Genomic DNA, 18,848 nt, shown 5'->3' on the forward strand with positions numbered 1-18,848 from the left:
CTCACGGTTGCACTTGTTATCCGGAGTGAGCAAACGTGGCATCCATCGCGCCGACAGCTTCCTCATGCCCAAAATTTCATGCAGGATATGACCCATGCAGTCTTTTGAGATGCCTACTGCCTCAGCTATATCTTGCACCGTCAATCGGGGGTCTGCCAATACGAGATTGTGGATTTTTGTTGCGTTATACTTTGTGGTAGAAGTTTTCGAGGCACTTGAGCGTGGCTCATCAAAAACCTACGTACGACCTCGCTAAAACTCGTTAAACCAATTTTTTATGATGGCCATCGCAGGAGCAGACTCACCGTATACAGCATACAAGCGCTCTTTCATTGCGCGATTTCCCTTGCAAAAACAAAAATCGAATCACCGACCGATATTGTCCTTCCACATGCACAAAAGTACGAGTCTGATTCCGCTGAAATTTTGAAAATAGCCATTTACAGGAATGTACTACACAATAGTGTACCGCAATAGTGTATTTCTTGCGGTAGTGGCGCCATCGGGCGGTGAGGTAAGTACTTATCGAACCACCCTGGTATGTGCTTTCCTTCACAAAGGCCTGTGTCAGTCATTTGCTGTCTGTAATTGACAAGATGTCATCCGCTGATGATGTAAAACAAACGCACAAAGGCGTAAGATTAAAAAAGGAGTTTAATTTTTTGTGTCCGGTAAGCTGGGTGGCACAAGGCTATTGTACGGAAGGTCGCGGTTCAAATCTCACTGGTGGCAGTGGGAGTTGTATCGTGATTTGACATCGGATACCAGTCGACTCAGCTGTGAATAAGTACCTGAATCAAATCAGGGCAATAATCTCGGACGAGCGCAATGCTGACCGCATTGCCTCCTATAGGGTATCCTGTAGTGCAGCGTTACGGTCTTGAATGAAGTGCTCTAACACACTTCAAGACCCTGATCCAACATGGATTGTTGCGCAGGTCGTCCATTTCTACAAATTGGATGATAGCTCGAAACAGAGGGGATGATGAATTGCCTCTGCCTTAGGCAAAACTAAAGTCGTCTATTATACGTAGTTTCGAGAGTTAAAAATTTAGTCATCAAGAAAATTAAGATGTCCAAACTCGATGAGTTGGATCAAGGACTTCTAAAATCGTTCAGAACTGGGGACCTTATTTTGCAATCCAAAGAGAGTAAGAGAATTCAAAATAAAACATTTTTTTGTAGTAAGAACTGGATTGAGCGATTATAAAGGGGTCAAAACATCGTTTCTGGGAAATTAATCAGAAAGCCTGCAGCCTTAAATATGGATGTTCTTAACAACTGGCTATAAAACAAAAAGCATAGGTTAAGGGTTCTAAGATTTTCAACGCCGACAAAACTGGCACGTTTACAAGCTTCCGCCAAACACGACCTTCAAATTTAAAGCAAACTCCTGCTCCTGCTGGGAAGGTTTAAAAAAAAGAATCTAGCTGCAGAAAAGTTATTAACAATTGAAAAAAAAGAAAATTAACCGTGATTGGAAAATTGAAAAATACCAAATCTCTTAAAAATCGGAATCTACCTGTAAACTAGGGAACCAATTGTAAAGCCTCGAAAACGATCAAACGATCAATCGCCCTCCAGCCTCCTTTAAAAAATTATGGCGCTTAATTTGATCATCTTTTATATCTTGGTCCTGGTTCGAATTTTCAGCTCTTTCCCCAGAAGGAGTGAGAGTCGAGAAAGCATATCAAAGAAAAAGGAAAATCCTCTTCCTAACCTCGTTAAAAAAATTCGTTGGCTACTTCTCTTTTAAAGAGAATATGGCGCTTCAAAGTTAGGTTATTCTGAAGTCATAACGATAGGATCTCTGTCTCTCACCCTCGGAGGAAGTAAGGTGGGTATGAAGGAAGAACCTCGAAGTTTTTTCTCTCCAACACCATTGAACCATCGCGGCGAGCACTCCCTTAGAAAATCTAGGAACTCCAGCGGCGCATTTTCCCCGATATCTCGCTTTCCCGATCTTGCAGCGTAGAAATTCATTCGAACAAGATATCTCGCGTACGAATCCGACGATTTTATATTTTCCGCCATTTTTCCGATGATATCGACCACGCCCTCCAGCGCCGGATTATCTCCAATATCTCACGATATGTCGCAGTAGTGTAGAAATTCTCTGATTTTCTGAATCTGGGAGGCCGCCCCGTTCTAACAAGGTATATTGCGTAGGAATCCGCCGATTTTGCATTTTTCGTAATTTCGACCCAGGTTGCAGTATCGCGAAACTTTTCACTTTCCCTCGATATCTTCTTGGATTCTTGGATTTCCTAAATCAGAGGCGCCTCCTCGTTCGACCGAGGTATCTTGCGTAGGAATCCGACGATTTTGCATTTTTCCCCATTTTTCCGACCCGGTTATCGTGGAAATTTTCAATTTCCTTCGGTTTTGGCCAGACCCTCCAGCGTCGCATTTTCGTAGATATCTCGCATTCCCGATTTCGTAGCGTAGAAATTCTTGGATTTCCTAGCTCTGGGGTGCCTCCCCATTCTAACGAGATATCTTGCGTGAGAATCCGACGATTTTTTATTTTTCGCCATTTTCCTGACCCGGTTATCGTGGAAATTTCCAATTTCCGACTCGGGTATCGTGGAAATTTTCGATTTTCCTCAATTTTTGCCAGGCTCCTCGGCGGCGCATTTTCCTCGATATATCGCGTTCCCGATGTCATAGCGTAGAAATTCTCGGATTTCCTGAATCTGGGATGCCTCCCCGTTCGAACGAAGTATCTTGCATGGGAAACCGACGATTTTTTTCCATATTTCCGATTCATGTGTGTGGAAATTTTTAATTTTTCTCGATTTTCGCCAGGCCCTCGAGCGGCAGATATTCCTGGATCTCTCGCGTCCCCGATGTCGTAGCGTAAAAATTCTTTAATTTCCTGAATCTGGTGCGCCTCCCTGTTCGAACGAGATATCTTGCGTAGGAATCAGGCGCTCCAAGGGGAGCTACTTTGATGTCACTATGGTAAAATTTGATTTTTCAAACCCAGCCCTGGAAGAGTGGGAGGAAATACGGAAGGAAGAGGAAGGCCCCTCTCCTTTAGTCCCATTAAAGAATTGTTGCTGTCTTAAAAAGTTACGATGCTCTAAAAAGGGAGGTATTTTTAAGTGCCATAACTTTTTGAGGCTGCTGACGGTCACAAGTCGTCGACGAGATTAGGGAAGAGAAACTCCCCTTTCCCTTCTACATACCCTCCCCAGCCTCTGGCTCTTTCAAGGTAGAGTTGAAAATTCAAACTTCAACTTGGTGATCTTCTTTTTCTTTAGCATTTGTCCCGTTCACAAGCGGGTTCGGCTCGTCGTGATCGGTTTCGTTATTAAACTTCATCAAATTTGAACCGCCATAACTTTCAAAGTGAGGAGAGTGTTCGCCATGAATTTTCATCGGGGTTGAAGAGGGGAGAGCAGCCCCACAACAAGGATGTAGAACACCTATTCACCTTGGGGGGGACCCTCTATCTACGGCTCTACTTAATTCATGCATGCAAAATTGTGATCATCGGTTCGTTTGATTTAGGATATTTGGAGATAAAGAGTACACTACTAAGGAGTGCCAAAAACTGCAAATATGTGTTCTACAAAGAAAAGGAGGATTTATAGAATTGCTACATTGTTACAAACCCAAAATACCCGAAACTGAAATAGGTGCTAACCTAAATGGCAACTTCGATCTCAGAATTCAGAAGCGGCAAGATGGAAGTACGGCGTGCGATACAGGATTGTATAAGTCAGCTCTGTGTTAGCGACAATAAGGATAGCTTTTACTTTGGGCAGCCTAACCTCCAACGCCCGTAGTTGGTGGTAATTGTTAACTTTAGCTGGCCAAAAAGAAAACTCTGGGTTAGTTGTGGAACAGACATTCGTTGCTCCTTTACGAAGGCAGAACAACCGGCAGGATATTTTATTCCAGCTAGAGGGAGAGCCTGTAGAAAACCGACAAGGATTAAAATAAGGAGGCCGCCAAGCTGATCATTGAAAACGATGGAGTTTTCTACAGAACAAAGACATAATGATGCAAGTTCTTCAGCAAAAAACCTAGGTTTTGTTGTAAGAGAGAACTGCCTGATTTTGCTCGGATAGCGATTGGGCTATCAACTTTCCGGAGGACGATACGAAAGACTAATTCAAAGGGAAGAACACACCTACGAAGACACATCAAGTTGGGTGTACAGCGATCGCAGGACACCTACAATAGCCTTTCTCGTAATTGGTTTATAAAATAAACAACATTGCTCACTTACATCTCCGCCTTCTAGTCTTTAGCTTTCTAGATTGGCGACAAACTCAAATAAAGTTTACAAGCAGATGTCCACTTCTTACAACAATTCAGCTGGAATCCCACAAGGCTCAGTCCTCTCTGCAAATCATTTCTCATTTTTTATTGCGAAGATCCCAAAACTTTCTCCCACATCCAACCCAATTGACATCTCTCAACATCCCAATGAGCTCATCTTTTACGCCTTCATAAGGAACATAGTGCGCGGTGAGCTCGTCTCTCTCTCCATAACCCGTCTTAAAATGCAACAAATTTGAAATTTTGATCTAGTATAAGTTTGTTAGTAATAGTTCGATTTCCACCAAAGTTGGCAGTATCATGCTCTATTGTCTATTTCTGTAAAAGCTGATGATTCTAGCTTAAGCTTAAGCTTAAGGGGGTTACCAGTCAATTTCTAAAAAAATTCTTATAATAAATACAATAATATGCTATTATTAACTTTATTTAAGCAGGTATCGGTATAGAGAGTCTTTTAAGGCCTAAATATCATGCGAATGGACCATTATACTGTTTTTCAGATAGTTGGGTTGGATAGTTTCTTGGAACGGTTCATTGAAGTAACTGACTTTTTCGGACCCGGCGCTCTTCTCTTCTCTCTTTGTATCCAATGTCAAAACTAATATCGGCTTCATAAAGTACTAATCAAGACCTTTCATTTAATATCCCACACGACTATACTGGGTGAAAATCAACCCGAAACTATGTTACACCTTGCATCCAATGGGGTTGGTATCAATAGGAGTAACCGTTTCTGGGATATAAGGTATGACAGACAGACGGACGGACGGACGGACAGACAGACAATAAACCGATTTTAATAAGGTTTTGTTTTGTTTTTCTACCTACCTTGTACTTTTTTTCGCATCTCCACTGTCCATTACATCCACCATCATCATATTAGCTGGTAATTTACATTTAACCACTTTTTCAATATCTGATCGTTGTCTCAACTTTCCATCCATCTGAAGCATCACTTTCACCGAAAGTTCTAAGCCACCATCAGCTCCCATCTCAGACCTGACTCCACACCCTGACGTCGGAATTCTTAAGGTTACATGATTTGCCTGATTGCCGCGGGTCCGACACTCTTCAACGAAATCTTTAGCGAATAAAATACCGCGAAATTTTTTACCCAAATCAATCCGTATCTCGAATAAATCTCGAGTGCAATTCGTTTCAACTGAAAGAATTTTATTAGCTGGGTTGAAAGTGGGCGATATTGTTGCAGATGGTTGAGAGGCTGTTGAGTGGTCCTCATCGGTGTTTTCTAGAGGAATTGAGTTTGATGGAGGAGGTCTAAGCGCCCAGCTACCGTGACACAACAATTGATGAAACATAACCAAAAGGCATATTTGGCGAAGCTTCATCTTGATTTAGATTATTTGCTGTTTTATTGCACATCTGAAATGAAGAAAAAGGAGAAAATTAGATATACTTTCATTAACCAAATCTTTGATGGTATTGGCTTTAAGGACATCTAACTGTCTGGAATACACGGGGGTGTCTCCATATTACTCTCCCTTCTAACTACTGAATATAGTCTTATACTTTTAATTTAAATCTCAATCTTGTATTATAATAAAATCTTTGAGTTCTCTTTGGCAAGAATTATATTACAGCGGTACATGCTTTGGCATCATCAGCGCAAGCATATCATAAGAAACTAAGTATCTTCCTAAAGAACATATCGTTGCCGAAAACCCCAGTGTGGAGGGTAGCGCGTCAACCTCACCTACGCACCATTGTAGTCGGTACCTGGCAATGGCCTTCAACTCTCTCCACGATTTTCCCAGAAGCGTTCTTCATCCATGCCACATAGTTCTAGGGCTTTTAGGCAGTCAGAGCTGGTGTGTAATCCGCAATGCAATTATCGTTCTTTCACAATATGTGACCTATCCACTGCCCCTTCCACTCTTTGACCAATACCTCCACGGGTGTCTGGTACATATGCCGACGAAGTTCTTCATTATCATTGTTTCAGACCATAGCATTCTGATGGCACGACGCAAATATGAATTAATGAGAACGTGCAGCTTTTTAGTATCAGTAGCGAACCCTTTCGAGGTGCTACTCCCATATAATAATGTGCAATATGTGTAGCTCCACCGAAGTGCCCTCGATACGCGCACTTAAGTTACTTTGCTAGTCAATTAGAAAATATGGAAAGAATCCCTAACACTTCGGTTCATCACACATCGTTGAACAAGATTCACGTATCTTAAACCTGGCACATAGGGTCTACACCGTGAAGTGCAAATAAGCATTGATAATCAGAAAATTTGTTCGTCCTACCCATCGCCAGGGGATTTTGAGGATCTTAAAAAAGTAAACAGGCGAGCCTGTAAATAGGATTTAAAAACGCAGAAATAAACAAAAGATACGCATTCAAACTGATAATATAGATTTGAGAATATATTTCCTCCAAGCCCTTTATTCCTTTGCTTCGACTCGGTTTTTCCATATTCCATCCAATGTGATGCAATTCCATACCTAGCGTATGTGCATCTGGTTGCTCATATTGCCAGCAATAGCATAAAAAGTATACAGTTGCTTTTTCATGGCGAATTGAAAATTATTTGGCCAATGAAACGACCCGCGAACAATAAAGTAAACTAAACAAATGAAAAATTGGGTATTTACCTAAGAAAAAGAGTAGTCCGCACACTACGGACAGTCTGCCATCAAATAGATGGTCAACTCAGGATCACTTTACCACCCACAAAGACTCGACTAACCAATTTATTAAACACTGTCCACCTTATACAGTCCTGACGCGAAGGGGTGGAAAAGAGAGGATTCTTCCCGCAACCGAAGTTTTTTCGGACGCTTGGGATATAAATTTCGACGAGAGGAAGCGCATAATTTTCACCCTGAGCCTTGTTTTTTTCCGAATAATTTTCACCTTGGACTCTGATTTTCTCTCTATGGCCTTGTATCCTTGTTAAATTTTTTCCAACCGAACCAAGCTAATGACCACGGAAAACGGTGGTTACCAGGATTTGTATTGTGTATTGCATTGTAAGGGCAGAGGCAACATATCAAACCCTGCGTCTCACCTTTGTCCTGCAGCTGCAAGGGGATATTCACTTCCTTACATATATTCACAAGCCCGTTTGAGAAAAGTGGAGGGATAAGTCACTATAGTCTGAATAGCTGTGTAATATCCAGTCATCTCCGGGAGAAGGTGGAGCCATATTAACAGGGTTCACTACTGCGCACTGCTGCGCTACTGAGGTGACAGCTCCCCTTTAAATTTGGCACTCAAGATGTATTTTCTGCTTGAGGCGACTAAAAGGGATAGAAATTTCTGGGCTAGCAATCTGCAAACTTCGATTCTTCTTCTTGTTACCGAAACGTAAACCATACCTAGGATAAGGTGATAAAACTAGGGTCAAGCAGTGGATTGCAGAATAGACTGGCGCGGAATATAGTCCTTGGGAGCCAACCTGTCTCTCCCTGAGGGTGATATATCTCTCTTCGAGGGTGATATATAGCTCTCCAGGAACCAAGCCTCTAGACCGTTAGTGAGGGTGTGTCAGCCATACCATGTACGAGAAGGCGACCTTAGTATTAATAAAACGCGGCGAGTCTAGAGTGAGGAGTCGAAAAGCACCTCCCCAATCTAGGGTGTTATGCGAACCATGCACATTGGATAGTTTGCATTCGGGTTGACTGAGTGTATTCGGACGAAGCCCCACTGACACGTTGATGCCTCAGTGAGTAGGTTTGACCTTACCGTATTACGAGGTGCTATGGCACTCCGGACCGCGTAACCCCCATACTCGTGAGAATCAAATGAGTAAACAAAAGGCAAAAAAGTCAAATAACAGCAAGCAAGCTGGACCTCGTACCGCACACAAACTGGCCCACGAGACGGACGCACATCTCCGGAAAGTCAAGTGAATACACCCAAAAAGTATGGGAATCAAGCAGAGGAGTCAAGGTCAATATTGGCTTACTGCAACCGACTACCGCCAACCAAGGCCACTACTCAAAAAACAGGGACAAACAGAAGCATGTATGAGATCAGTATATCAGATATCAGGAGGGAGACAGGCATCAGTGGCGCAGGTTCTAAATAGTGCCTGCCTCATCTGAAGGAAGACCTGAAGCCAGAAGAGACCTTTAGGAAGACTCAGTACACACCTAAGCCATCATTAACGGACTCCAGCAAGCGAGGAGCCGCGGAGATTAGCCCACATAAATGGAATGCTCTCAAAAAAATCAAACCCGAACCTGAAGAGGGCGACTAAAACTCGGGTAGGTCAGGAGTGAAGACAGGAAGCCCGCCATTAGCTATGCTAGTACAGTCAAGAGCAACCGGCTGGCAATACTGCCAAAAACGAGGAGGAGGTCCTTGTCGTCGGACAGATGTGCAAAGGATAGCATGCGAGGCTTGTATTCACCGAACTGCGCTTTCGACCAAGTCACATACTGGTACATTGCGTGGCGGAGGACACCACGGAGTGGCTTAAAACTTTATTCCCTAAATTGCCAGGCTGGGGAGGAGCAGAACTCTCGACATGTGCTTGGAAAGATATACCAGGAGCACACATAATGACACTGTTTCTTCCTAAAGCCCCAGAATAAGGATCTTCTCAAGCAATTATGGAAAGTCTTCAAAAGCAAAGAGGAGGACAAGGGTAACCTTCTAACAATCGGGGTGGATGACTGATACCTGGAGGCAACCAAACGTCAAAGGGAGGGAAAGGCACAAGAAAAAACCGAGGAAAGACATTTCGAAGAAGACATCGGGTGCAAAACCTACCGATGTCTCCGAAGGAATCTCGGAAGCCATAGAGACTGGAGGGGCTGGATCAAGCAGGGAAGTAGACCTGCTGCCCAGTAAAGAGAAGAATCCGAACGTCGTAGACCTAGATTCTCTAGGGCTTAGCTTGGACAGCGATGTGTAGGAAAGCACCATGTCGGAGGGAGGGTGATACTCTGACAGTAGACAAGAGCTCCAAACACTAAGGGAGCCAATGGCTAACACTAGTGCCGACTCGGGAACCCTGGGCGTAACGGGTGCAATTTCCACGAACCGCGGGTTGTGAAAATGATGAGAAATTCAAAATCATCAATTTTCACGCTACGATTTCAGCAAGACAAGATATGGTAGAAAATCCACCGATGAAACGCCTGGTGAAAATCGAAGGAAATTGAAAATTTCCACAACCCCCGGGGTCCTAAAAATGATGCAAAATGCAAAATCGTCGGATTCGTGTGGGCGATACTTCGTTTGAAAGGGGAGGCAGCCAAGGTTCAGGAGAGAAATTCAACGACCCCCGGGGTCACAAAAATTATCAAAAAAAGGAACATCGTTGGATTCGTGTGGGCGAACCTCGTTTGAAAGGGGAGGCGGCCCAGATTCAGGAGTTTTCACGCTATCGTGTTGGGGAGGCAAGATATGGCGGAAAATCGGCCGATGGAAGGCCTGGTGGAAATCGAAGAAAATTGCAAATTTGCACTACCCCCGGGTTGCAAAAAAAAAAGGGAAAATACAAAATCGTCGGATTCGACGATCAGGGTCGAAAGGGAAAATCACCTGATGGCAGCTTCCTTTTACTTGTGTGTTGCATGCATGAGGTCGTAAGGGTTTAATGTGGGTAGTTGCCGTGTAAGCATAACCCCAAGGTCCTCTCCGGACACAGATTGATTTGGAGACCACAATCAGAGCCCCGCCATGACTGGCACAGCGGTACTAGTTTATACTGACTGCAGGCTCAGCATTCATGCCAGTGGATGCGAGGCCTATCTAACACCTCTGCCGCAACTGAGGGGTACGGCGCTCAATTGGTACAACGCAACTGCACGCTTGATCCCACAAACAACTCTGCCCGCGATATGGACACAACCACAATCACCATGAAACTTCCACTTTAATCAGTAATCAGTCGCCATTAAAATGCTCATACCTCAGGCAATACTAAGGTCGTCGGACATATTTGGAAGGGTCATTAAAAGGCCTGGATGGCTGAGGACAAGTTAGAACAAATCGATAGACTTAAGGAATTGACACTTCTATTAGCCACTGCCGGTGGCGACGAAAATAACGCGTTTAACCTCCTATACCCTGATAAATTTTCTGGAAGTTCATCAAAGTGTGCACCGCGAATTGCTATAATGCTAGTCAGGGAGATATAAGTTACCGCAAATAAAAACAATTTCAGAACCGTATGGCTTCTGGTCAAGGTCTTAACGGCCAGCTCCTCATTTGCAATAATAAGCAATTCAAGAGGAGGAACGAAGACTTCGTTAGGTTCTCAGTCGTATAATATGCAGTTTAATATTGTCTCTCTTGGATGATATGGCTAGTCACCGTCGCTTGCAGATACGGACCGCTCTCCCAAACAGGAGTAAAATCGTACTGGCCATCAATGTGCTCAAGCGGAATAAGACCGCTGGATTTGACGGAGAGTTAAACAAAGGCCCTCGTCTTGGATTGGAGGGATATTAGCGTGCTTCCCGTTACTGCCCCGCTTCAGCCATGGAGGGCGGATCGGGCGAAGGGGTGTTCTCGGGGAATCCGATTATAGAACTGGCCCGACCCCTCGGAAAAATTACGACCATATTCAAGGCGGAAATATAAGCCATTTTATTGGCAGCAGAAGAATGTTTGCGGCAAAATGGACTGGTCGCATCATTCGAATCTGTTTCGCCAGTGGGGTAGCATTATCAGCACTAAACAGCAACTAGCCAGTTGGTGTGGAATTGTCATCAGGTGCTACTGAAACTTGGCCGACTGAACGAAACATTCCTGACATGGGTGCTGGGGTACTCAGACATCGCTGGTAATGAGAAGGCTGACAGACAGGCTCGCCAAGAGTCTGGATCCACAATGGGGGAGCCAGACCCAGCTTTTGGAATCCGGCCACACCATCCGACTGTGAAGTCTACTCTGAAGGATGAAATTGCAAGGATTCACGCAGTCGAGTGGGGAAATTTGAACTCTTGCCGGGTGTCCCTTAAGTCCCTTAAGAAGTGGGACATGAAAACCCTAGTAGCGCTTCTAACGGGACACTGCTCCTTAAACTATCATATGGAAAAGACTGAGGTGGTGGTTTCGGCTATGTGCAGCCAATGTGAAGAGGAAGAGGAGACGGCTCTGCACGTTCTATGCAGATGCCCGGCCTCCTCAGATCTCGGACGAAGACACCTTGGTAAGGTTTTCTTTAATAAACTAATATCAAGTGGAGAATGTTCAGTGGTAAAGTCCTTTCCGTGCTTCTATATGGAAGCAGCACAAGGAAAGGTACTGACAAAAGGTCCCATCCTTGGTGCCCACGTATCTGTGTCTGTGCCTACTTCTGCCTGATAGAATTTCCAACAAAGAACTTTGGTATATGGGAAGTATTGATCAGAAGACGGAAATAGCAGTGGCTAGGTCACATATCTGAAATGGATGGAATGAAATCCACTATTCCATGATGGCCGACGAGTAGGTTGCCCTACAGAGCGGTGGAAAAAGAGTTCAAACTATTTAGGAGTAAATGGCCACCATATGAGCCGACATCCACTTGATGCCAGACCGGAGTTTTTGAAACAGAGGTGAGGTAGCATCTCATGAATTGCCTCTATCCTGAATGAAACTGTCAGTCCTCAGTTTTTTAAAATTTGGATATTTTCTTGAAACGATGAGTCGTAGGTCAAAAATAGAAAATAAACTGGTACTGCCCATCATCCAGGCCTAATAGAAATACTCTCGAGTGGTAGCACCTATCTTTGATGGCATGAAAAACTAGAAGAACTGAAAAACAAGCCATAGTTTCCGGCCATCAACTAATTTATTTTGCCCTCCGAGTCTCTCATCTGAACAATAATAATAATCAACCTCCGTGTGGATGCGCAGCAGAAACCAATCAACTAACTGGTCGTCAAGGCGCAAGGAAGATTTATCTTGATGAAATCAAATTTGTTTCGCCAATGTCCACACTATGCAAGGCGCTAACTTCTAAGAGTGATGAAAAGAGAAAGTTAATTTAACATTTTATCACATCCATAATCCAATTCATCAATTTTTCTAAAATCAATCAGTCATCTATCATCTCCCTATAATGGTAGGTTCCATAATCAGATTCTTCTCTTCACAAACCAGCATTTAATCACGTTACTAATCTAGATTTGAACAAGTCATAAGCTTTGGCTTACTGACCAACACAAACAGGGTCCTAAAAAAAATCCGCCAGAGTCTCATGTAAGAAAGAGTATCCCCAAAAAAGCGCGTTCTCATCACAGATATTGGAATGTCTATTAAACAACCTCAGATTAGATTGCTGCCAGTGAAGCTGTACAGATGCCGGTTGATCTCTTAAGATCCGGTGGACCTCAATTCGCTATTAATCAGCGTCTTCTCAACGTGATCACTTTCAATCTCTTTTGGAACGACTAGATTACGGTTTAACCCTCTGGATTGAAGATTTATAGACGCTGTTACATAGAGAGTGAGATGCAAGGCAAAATCGTTAGATAATCTAATTTGTTTCTCCGTTGGCAGGAACCAGCCTATCATGCCAGTCAGCCCCAGCTCCAACCTAATTAGCTGGTATCAGAAAACAGTGAATAGATTTTCTGCGTAACTAATTCAGTTTTCAACTAGTTTTACTAACGAACAGCAGGGTTAACACTTCTTGGTGGTTCCCCGGTTCTGAGCCTTACTTCTGCCGTTACATCATTATGCTTTATTAACTGAACGGCCTACAATAGACCTAACTGAATTCTTTTTGTATGTGGCATCTTTAGCTAGGCCTACTTAGATACAATATCTACTATCTACCAGCAGCGCAGATACTTCAACTGATAAACCCAGACTAGGGGCTTTCAGGGAAAAATTGTAGAGCACATGAAAACATTAGCGTTAATCCCAAGATATTGCCGAGAATCTTTCTATCTTTATAGGTCGGGGAGGAAATAGAAAAGTGAATAATAGTTTTACGGTACAGTTTAGACTAATATTCATCTGCTAAGCACGAAAAGGTTGATTATTTCGGAACTTGCATAGTTTTCAACGCTAATTGCAGACCTACAAGAGCCCGAGATCCTCTAATATGGCGAAAACAGAATACAGTTGTTTATCTTTCATCCAAATGATTATAACCGAAAAGATATAAATTATAGAACATTATGGGCAAGTAAAAGTTAATTTTGTTGATCTACTTTCTTGGTTCGCGTGGTTTTTAGGTTCAGATAGATATGAATAACCGTAGATCGGAATAATTTTGTTTTGAAAGTACAAATTAGGTTTCTTTGTATATCAATTACTCATTTGATGAGCGTTATGGCGTTTAGATACATTTGATTAAATGCTCGTGTTATGAATAGATTTTAATTTAGCTGAACACAGTAGAAGAATTTAAATGAGCGGTTTATAGGTGCACATGGGATACAGAAGTTTCTTGGATTGGATTCTTGGAGATAAATTGAGTGGTTCCACTCTGGCAAGCCTTCCGGAAGAAATTGTAAACCCTAGGGTTACTGTATACATACTTACGCACAGAGTGTTGGACCCCCGTAACGGTACGTCGTCGGACTACCAACTAAACACTTCCCTATCGTCAAAGAGCTAACCTGGAACCGTTTGTCACATTACTTCGGACTAGCCCGCGAACTCTCTCGCCTTGCGGAGTCTTCAAATCAGGGAATTCCTCTGACCAACACGAGGGGAGAAGAAAAAGGGAACTGTCAGTTCGAGGAACCCCCTGCCCTCTGGCTCCTCTATCAGTCTAGCTCTATCTTCTTTGCAACGAGAAGAACCCGAAGGTAATGCGCAACATAACTCTAGCTGTCAGCGCTCCTTAGCATCTCCTCGACAATGTTGTCTACTGAGAGATTTCTTGTGTATAGATAGAGCTGCTGACGAATCCCATCCCACCTTCCACAAGAAAAAAAAGTGTGATGGGCGTCGTCCACAACTCCATTGCAAAACACACAATCCAAAGATTGTGCCTTTCCATTCTTGTGCAGGCAAAGCTGAACACCTCCATGCCCACCTAAGAACTGGGTAAGGAAAAAGTCAGTCTCACCATGTTTCTGATTAAGCCATGCACCTAAGTTCCCTCTGTGCCGCGCAGTCCATCTGCCATCTAATTTCATTTTGCCAAAAGAGTTGACAATCATCTAGGATGCGTTGTCGAGAAACCACCTCCTTTGCCTCTTCTCGCTTGCGCTTGTATATGGCTTTAAACTCCTTAGCAAGAAGGGCAACGGGGATCACTCCCGCGATTACTATCAGGACCGGTTCACAGACACTGCGGTATGCAGACACCACCCGCAAAGCTCCCCGCCTCTGTATTTGCGCGAGACGTTTACGATATACCTCCATGCCAAGAGCCGTAGAATAAGACAGATTGCGTTCAACTCAACAGAAGACGTCGCCTGCTACATATAGGACCCCCAATATTTGCCATCAGCCTACTTAAGGCTGAAACTCCAGCTGCTTTGATTTGCTCAAAAAAGCTCATCTAGAAACCAGCCATAGGTCAAGAGTAAGTCTAAGGTAGTTTACCGTTGGTTTTGACTCGATTATCGACTCGCCAAACGATATGGGACGCAGGGTCGGAATCCTCTTTTTTTTCAGTCAGGATAACTACTTCGGTTTATGTGTGCGCGCTTAAAACCATGAGCATTCCATCCGCTTACCAATCGCATCAATGTACAAAATCCGCTTTGCGCCTGTTCGACAGTGCGTCCAGCAATAACAAGCGCCGCGATTTCATCTACATAAACAACCAAGCGCAACTCTTCTGGCATGTCGAGTTTAAGCAGACTATCATACGAAGCGTTCCAGAGGTCCGGCCCTAGAATGGATCCCTGCGCTACCCCGACATGACCTCCAACCACCTCTGACCATCTAGCGTTTCATAGAACAAGGAGCGATTCCTCAGATACTCCCTCAATACCCGTAAGAGATAGTTCGGCACGTGAAAAATATTGTCTAGTGTGCCTAAAATGTCTTTCCATGTTACGGAATTAAAGGCGTTTCTGACGTCAAGCGTTACGCGAAGCACCACCCGTCGAGCTTGGCGGCTATGTACCTCCCCTTGACGAACAGCATCCAAGACTTATATGACAGCATCGACTATGGATCTCCCTGATCTGAAACCCAACTACCGTGAGGATAAGTCTCCGGCAACGCGTATCGCTTCAGCGAGTCTACTTCTGATAAGCTTTTCAAAGTCGCCTTTTCCTTTGCTGATCAGCGAAAGTCTCGCCAACTTCCTATGAGAAGGGAAAATACCCTTTTTCACACAAGCGCTGAATGCGCCAAGCAGTAGATCTGGTCGATGTTCGAACAGCAGTTTGTATTCCTTTATTGGAATACAATCGGGTTCTGGCGCCTTTTTGTTTTTAATAGAGAGGACTGCCTCGATGAACTTTTTCTTATAGAGGGTGGGGGAGCGCAGGGAACAGTACCCGCACAACACTTTCCATCTGATGGGCCTTAAGTAAGCAGGCTTTCTGCAGAGCCCCGATTTATCGAGTGAGCAGTTTGTAACCGATCCTGCCAGCAGCGGGCTTTGCTCCTGTTTATAGCGCTACAGAGTCTCCTTTTGGCTGATCTATACTCTGTGATTATAGCACATGCCCCTTCCAGGCCGTTTAGACGTTTAGTCAAACGGCGTCAAACGTTTTGTGACACACCCTTCCGGAGCTCCGTCCACCAATACATAGAAGGTTTGTCACGTCTCGATGCCCCCTTAGACATAGAACACAGGCCTTCGTTGTCAGGTTCATAACTGAATTTACGACAGTGTCAGCTGCAACGCCACCACTCCCAGAAATACCCTCTAGCGCGACCCCCATCTGTTCCAAGAGTTCCAACAAACCTACCGGTTCCATGCACAGGAACATCGCTGGAGTGGCGTACACCGAGAACTTGTGTCAACCATTTCAAAGGCAATGTATTGATGATCGATTGCCGAGAAGCCTCCCAGAACTCGCCACCCGTCCACCAGCAAAACCAGTCACTCCGACGCGAAGGTTACGTCTGGAATGCTTCCCTCGCAGCCTGGGCGCCGGAACGTTGGGGTGGATCCGGTGTTTAAAACTAAAAGTCTGTCTGTTCTCGCCGCTATTTTGAGATTTCGTTTCCCTCTGGAGTCTGAGTGAGCCATGTCCCATTCAAGTGACTTGGCATTGAAGGATCCGTGCCCCTGTACCCAAGATAGCGTCCTCCAGAATCAAGCCTGCGTCGAAACTCCGGCATCGTCTCATTCGGCGTTAGGTAGACACTGAAAAACGTTGTCTCTAAACACCGAATCCAAACAAAGCCCTTCTCTCGGCCTTGTGCAAGAAGCTCAAGGAGGGTACTGTCACGAACCCAAATAGCAGCGGCATCTGATATGTCAGGCTACAAGAAAGCTAGGTCCTTGTTTCGGTACTGCTCACTGATGAGCAATATATCAACTGCGCCAGCAGCTCGTAAGAAGTTGCACTCCGGTGCATATTGATTTGTAGGATGCGAATCATGTCGACCGTGTCCTAGTTCTCTCGAGTTCTATTCTGAAAAATGGACACCGCCCCAAGCTCGCAGTGTGCACAACGTTCTCATCAGACGTGACACGGTCCCTGCATGCACGCAGCTCCTCTTTTCGTTGCAGATGTCCGCCTTACGGCCTGCCTGACCGCATTTGCGGCATGTTGCCTTTCTGTTAGGTCCCTGACAGGTTGTAGACGTGTCCCCATAATGCAAACATCTATAACATTTGCTTGGGGCGGTCCAGATTCGTATCCTATACACTACTCAACCAATTCTGATTTTCCCGCTGTTTAGAAGATTCCTCGTATTGCTCCGCAACTTCCACCACAGCGAGTTTTTGGCCTCGGAAATTTCCAGAGGTGATACCAATCCGGACATTGGTTACCTCTGGACATTCGCATTTGATAGCCTCTTCTACCTCGTTTTTTTCTATGAGGCAGTCAAGGTCTCGGATTTCCAGAGAGCACGTGGGTTCCAGGCTAAAAACCAAAGCCTTCTCTCCCAGAAGCCCCTTGACTGCTTCACAGAACATAACTTTATTTGTTGCCCTCAGGCCTAATTCGACTAGGATTCTACCACCGTTCGTTTTTCGAGTAGAAGGCACTTCTGTTCCACTATTTTCGGGTTTGATCTTGTAACGAATTTCACTGAGGACTTCCGCAAACATCTTGCCTTCCGTCGGCTTAATAAGCGGAGTTGGCGGTCTAGTCCTCCTTCATCTCCTCACCTTTTCTTTTGGTGCTCCATCCTTCGTATCCACCTTCATTTTAAGCAGCTCTTGTCCCTCTCCGCCTTCTTCTTGAGCCCTGGAGAGTACCTGAGTGAAGTATCCTTCAGATGTCCCTTCTTCTTTTGCTTTTTCCCCAGTTCTCATCGCAACGGGCAATAGTCAAGAACGAGTATGCCCTCGGGGACAAAATCCCTACCCCAGTTCCCTAAGGCTTGACCTACGCTTAGCTGATCCCTCTCACGGACGGATCAGCGTTCGCTCAGGGCAACGCGGTCTACTAATACCGGTTCAATACACACTGCCTAATCAGGATCCCGAAGGGGCTGGCTCCTGACACACGCCACAACTACCACCTTGGCAGAGCTAGGCTCACATCACTCCATCGACGTCGACAACTCCTTGCGCCCTCCGTTTTTTCAAGTTCCTCCTACATACTTTTGATTGCGGAGTTCACTGTACACCAGTTTCCTTCCAGCTTCAGCATTTGTCCGACGATATTCCGCGGGTTTATGTTGATTTTCAAAGAGTCTTCCAAGCTCCTCCTCTCTGAGAAAATCGTTGCCAGTGGAAGTTAACATACTCCGGGTCCTCACATGCTGTCTCGCCTGATATTATTCTGAAGGCGCTGCACACCCTTAGCGTCACTAAGTGGTAAGTCATGTTTACCCTAACACCGATTATTCTCACCCGTTAGTGATTCTTCTCAAACTGGTACCGCGTATAATAGTTTGAGCGAACCACTGCGGCCACAAGTAATCTGCGACTGTATCTTTTACCTCCAATGTTAGGCATCATCCGCGCTAATGATGCGCTGGTATTTGCCGCTTTTTCACAGGCATACTTGGACAATGCCTCCGTTGAAATTTATTCTAGCGTCAATCATCACCCTCAGGTATATGATAACCGGTTTCGAAGTGATGATGTGGCTACCAACACGAATATTAACCGTATTCCTCTTCCTACGGTTGGTAATCAAGACGCCCTCCGGCAAGCTGAACCATCTCCAGCCACACTTTTATGGCATTAGCGTACACTTCAACATCTTCAGGTTGTTTCGCGACGACAACCACGTCTAGATCATCTGCGAAACCTATTATCGTGGCCTTCTTTGGCACGGGAAGGACTAGGACCCCACAGGAGAAGACCCAACACTGAACCCTGTGGTGCTCTTGCGGTGACGGTGTACTGCTTGGATCCCTCATCCGTTTCATACCAAAGTGTCCTCTCCGAGAGGTAACTTTCGACGAGCTGAGTCAAATAGTTCCTCCTCAGTTATCACAGGTATGGGGTGTAGACGTCCAATGCTTGCTTATGTTTTTTGTGCTCCCCTTTATTCGAGGGGAAAAACCCGATCACATTATCGAGCAG

The 18,848-nt window shown here is 44.7% G+C and overlaps 1 protein-coding gene across 2 annotated transcripts in view; it reads right to left on the minus strand.

The window, feature by feature from the left end:
- LOC119654601 overlaps positions 1–18,848 on the minus strand; it is a 338,686-nt gene that overhangs the window by 44,396 nt on the left and 275,442 nt on the right. For both annotated transcript variants that reach the window (XM_038060072.1, XM_038060071.1), the window contains one exon: positions 5,122–5,676. In XM_038060072.1, the coding sequence (XP_037916000.1) occupies positions 5,122–5,642 (521 nt within the window). In that variant the 5' untranslated portion in view covers positions 5,643–5,676. The remainder of the gene's footprint in view (positions 1–5,121; positions 5,677–18,848) is intronic.

This window comes from Hermetia illucens, chromosome 4 (genome assembly GCF_905115235.1).
Source record: "Hermetia illucens chromosome 4, iHerIll2.2.curated.20191125, whole genome shotgun sequence".
Classification (NCBI taxonomy): Eukaryota; Metazoa; Arthropoda; class Insecta; order Diptera; family Stratiomyidae; genus Hermetia; species Hermetia illucens.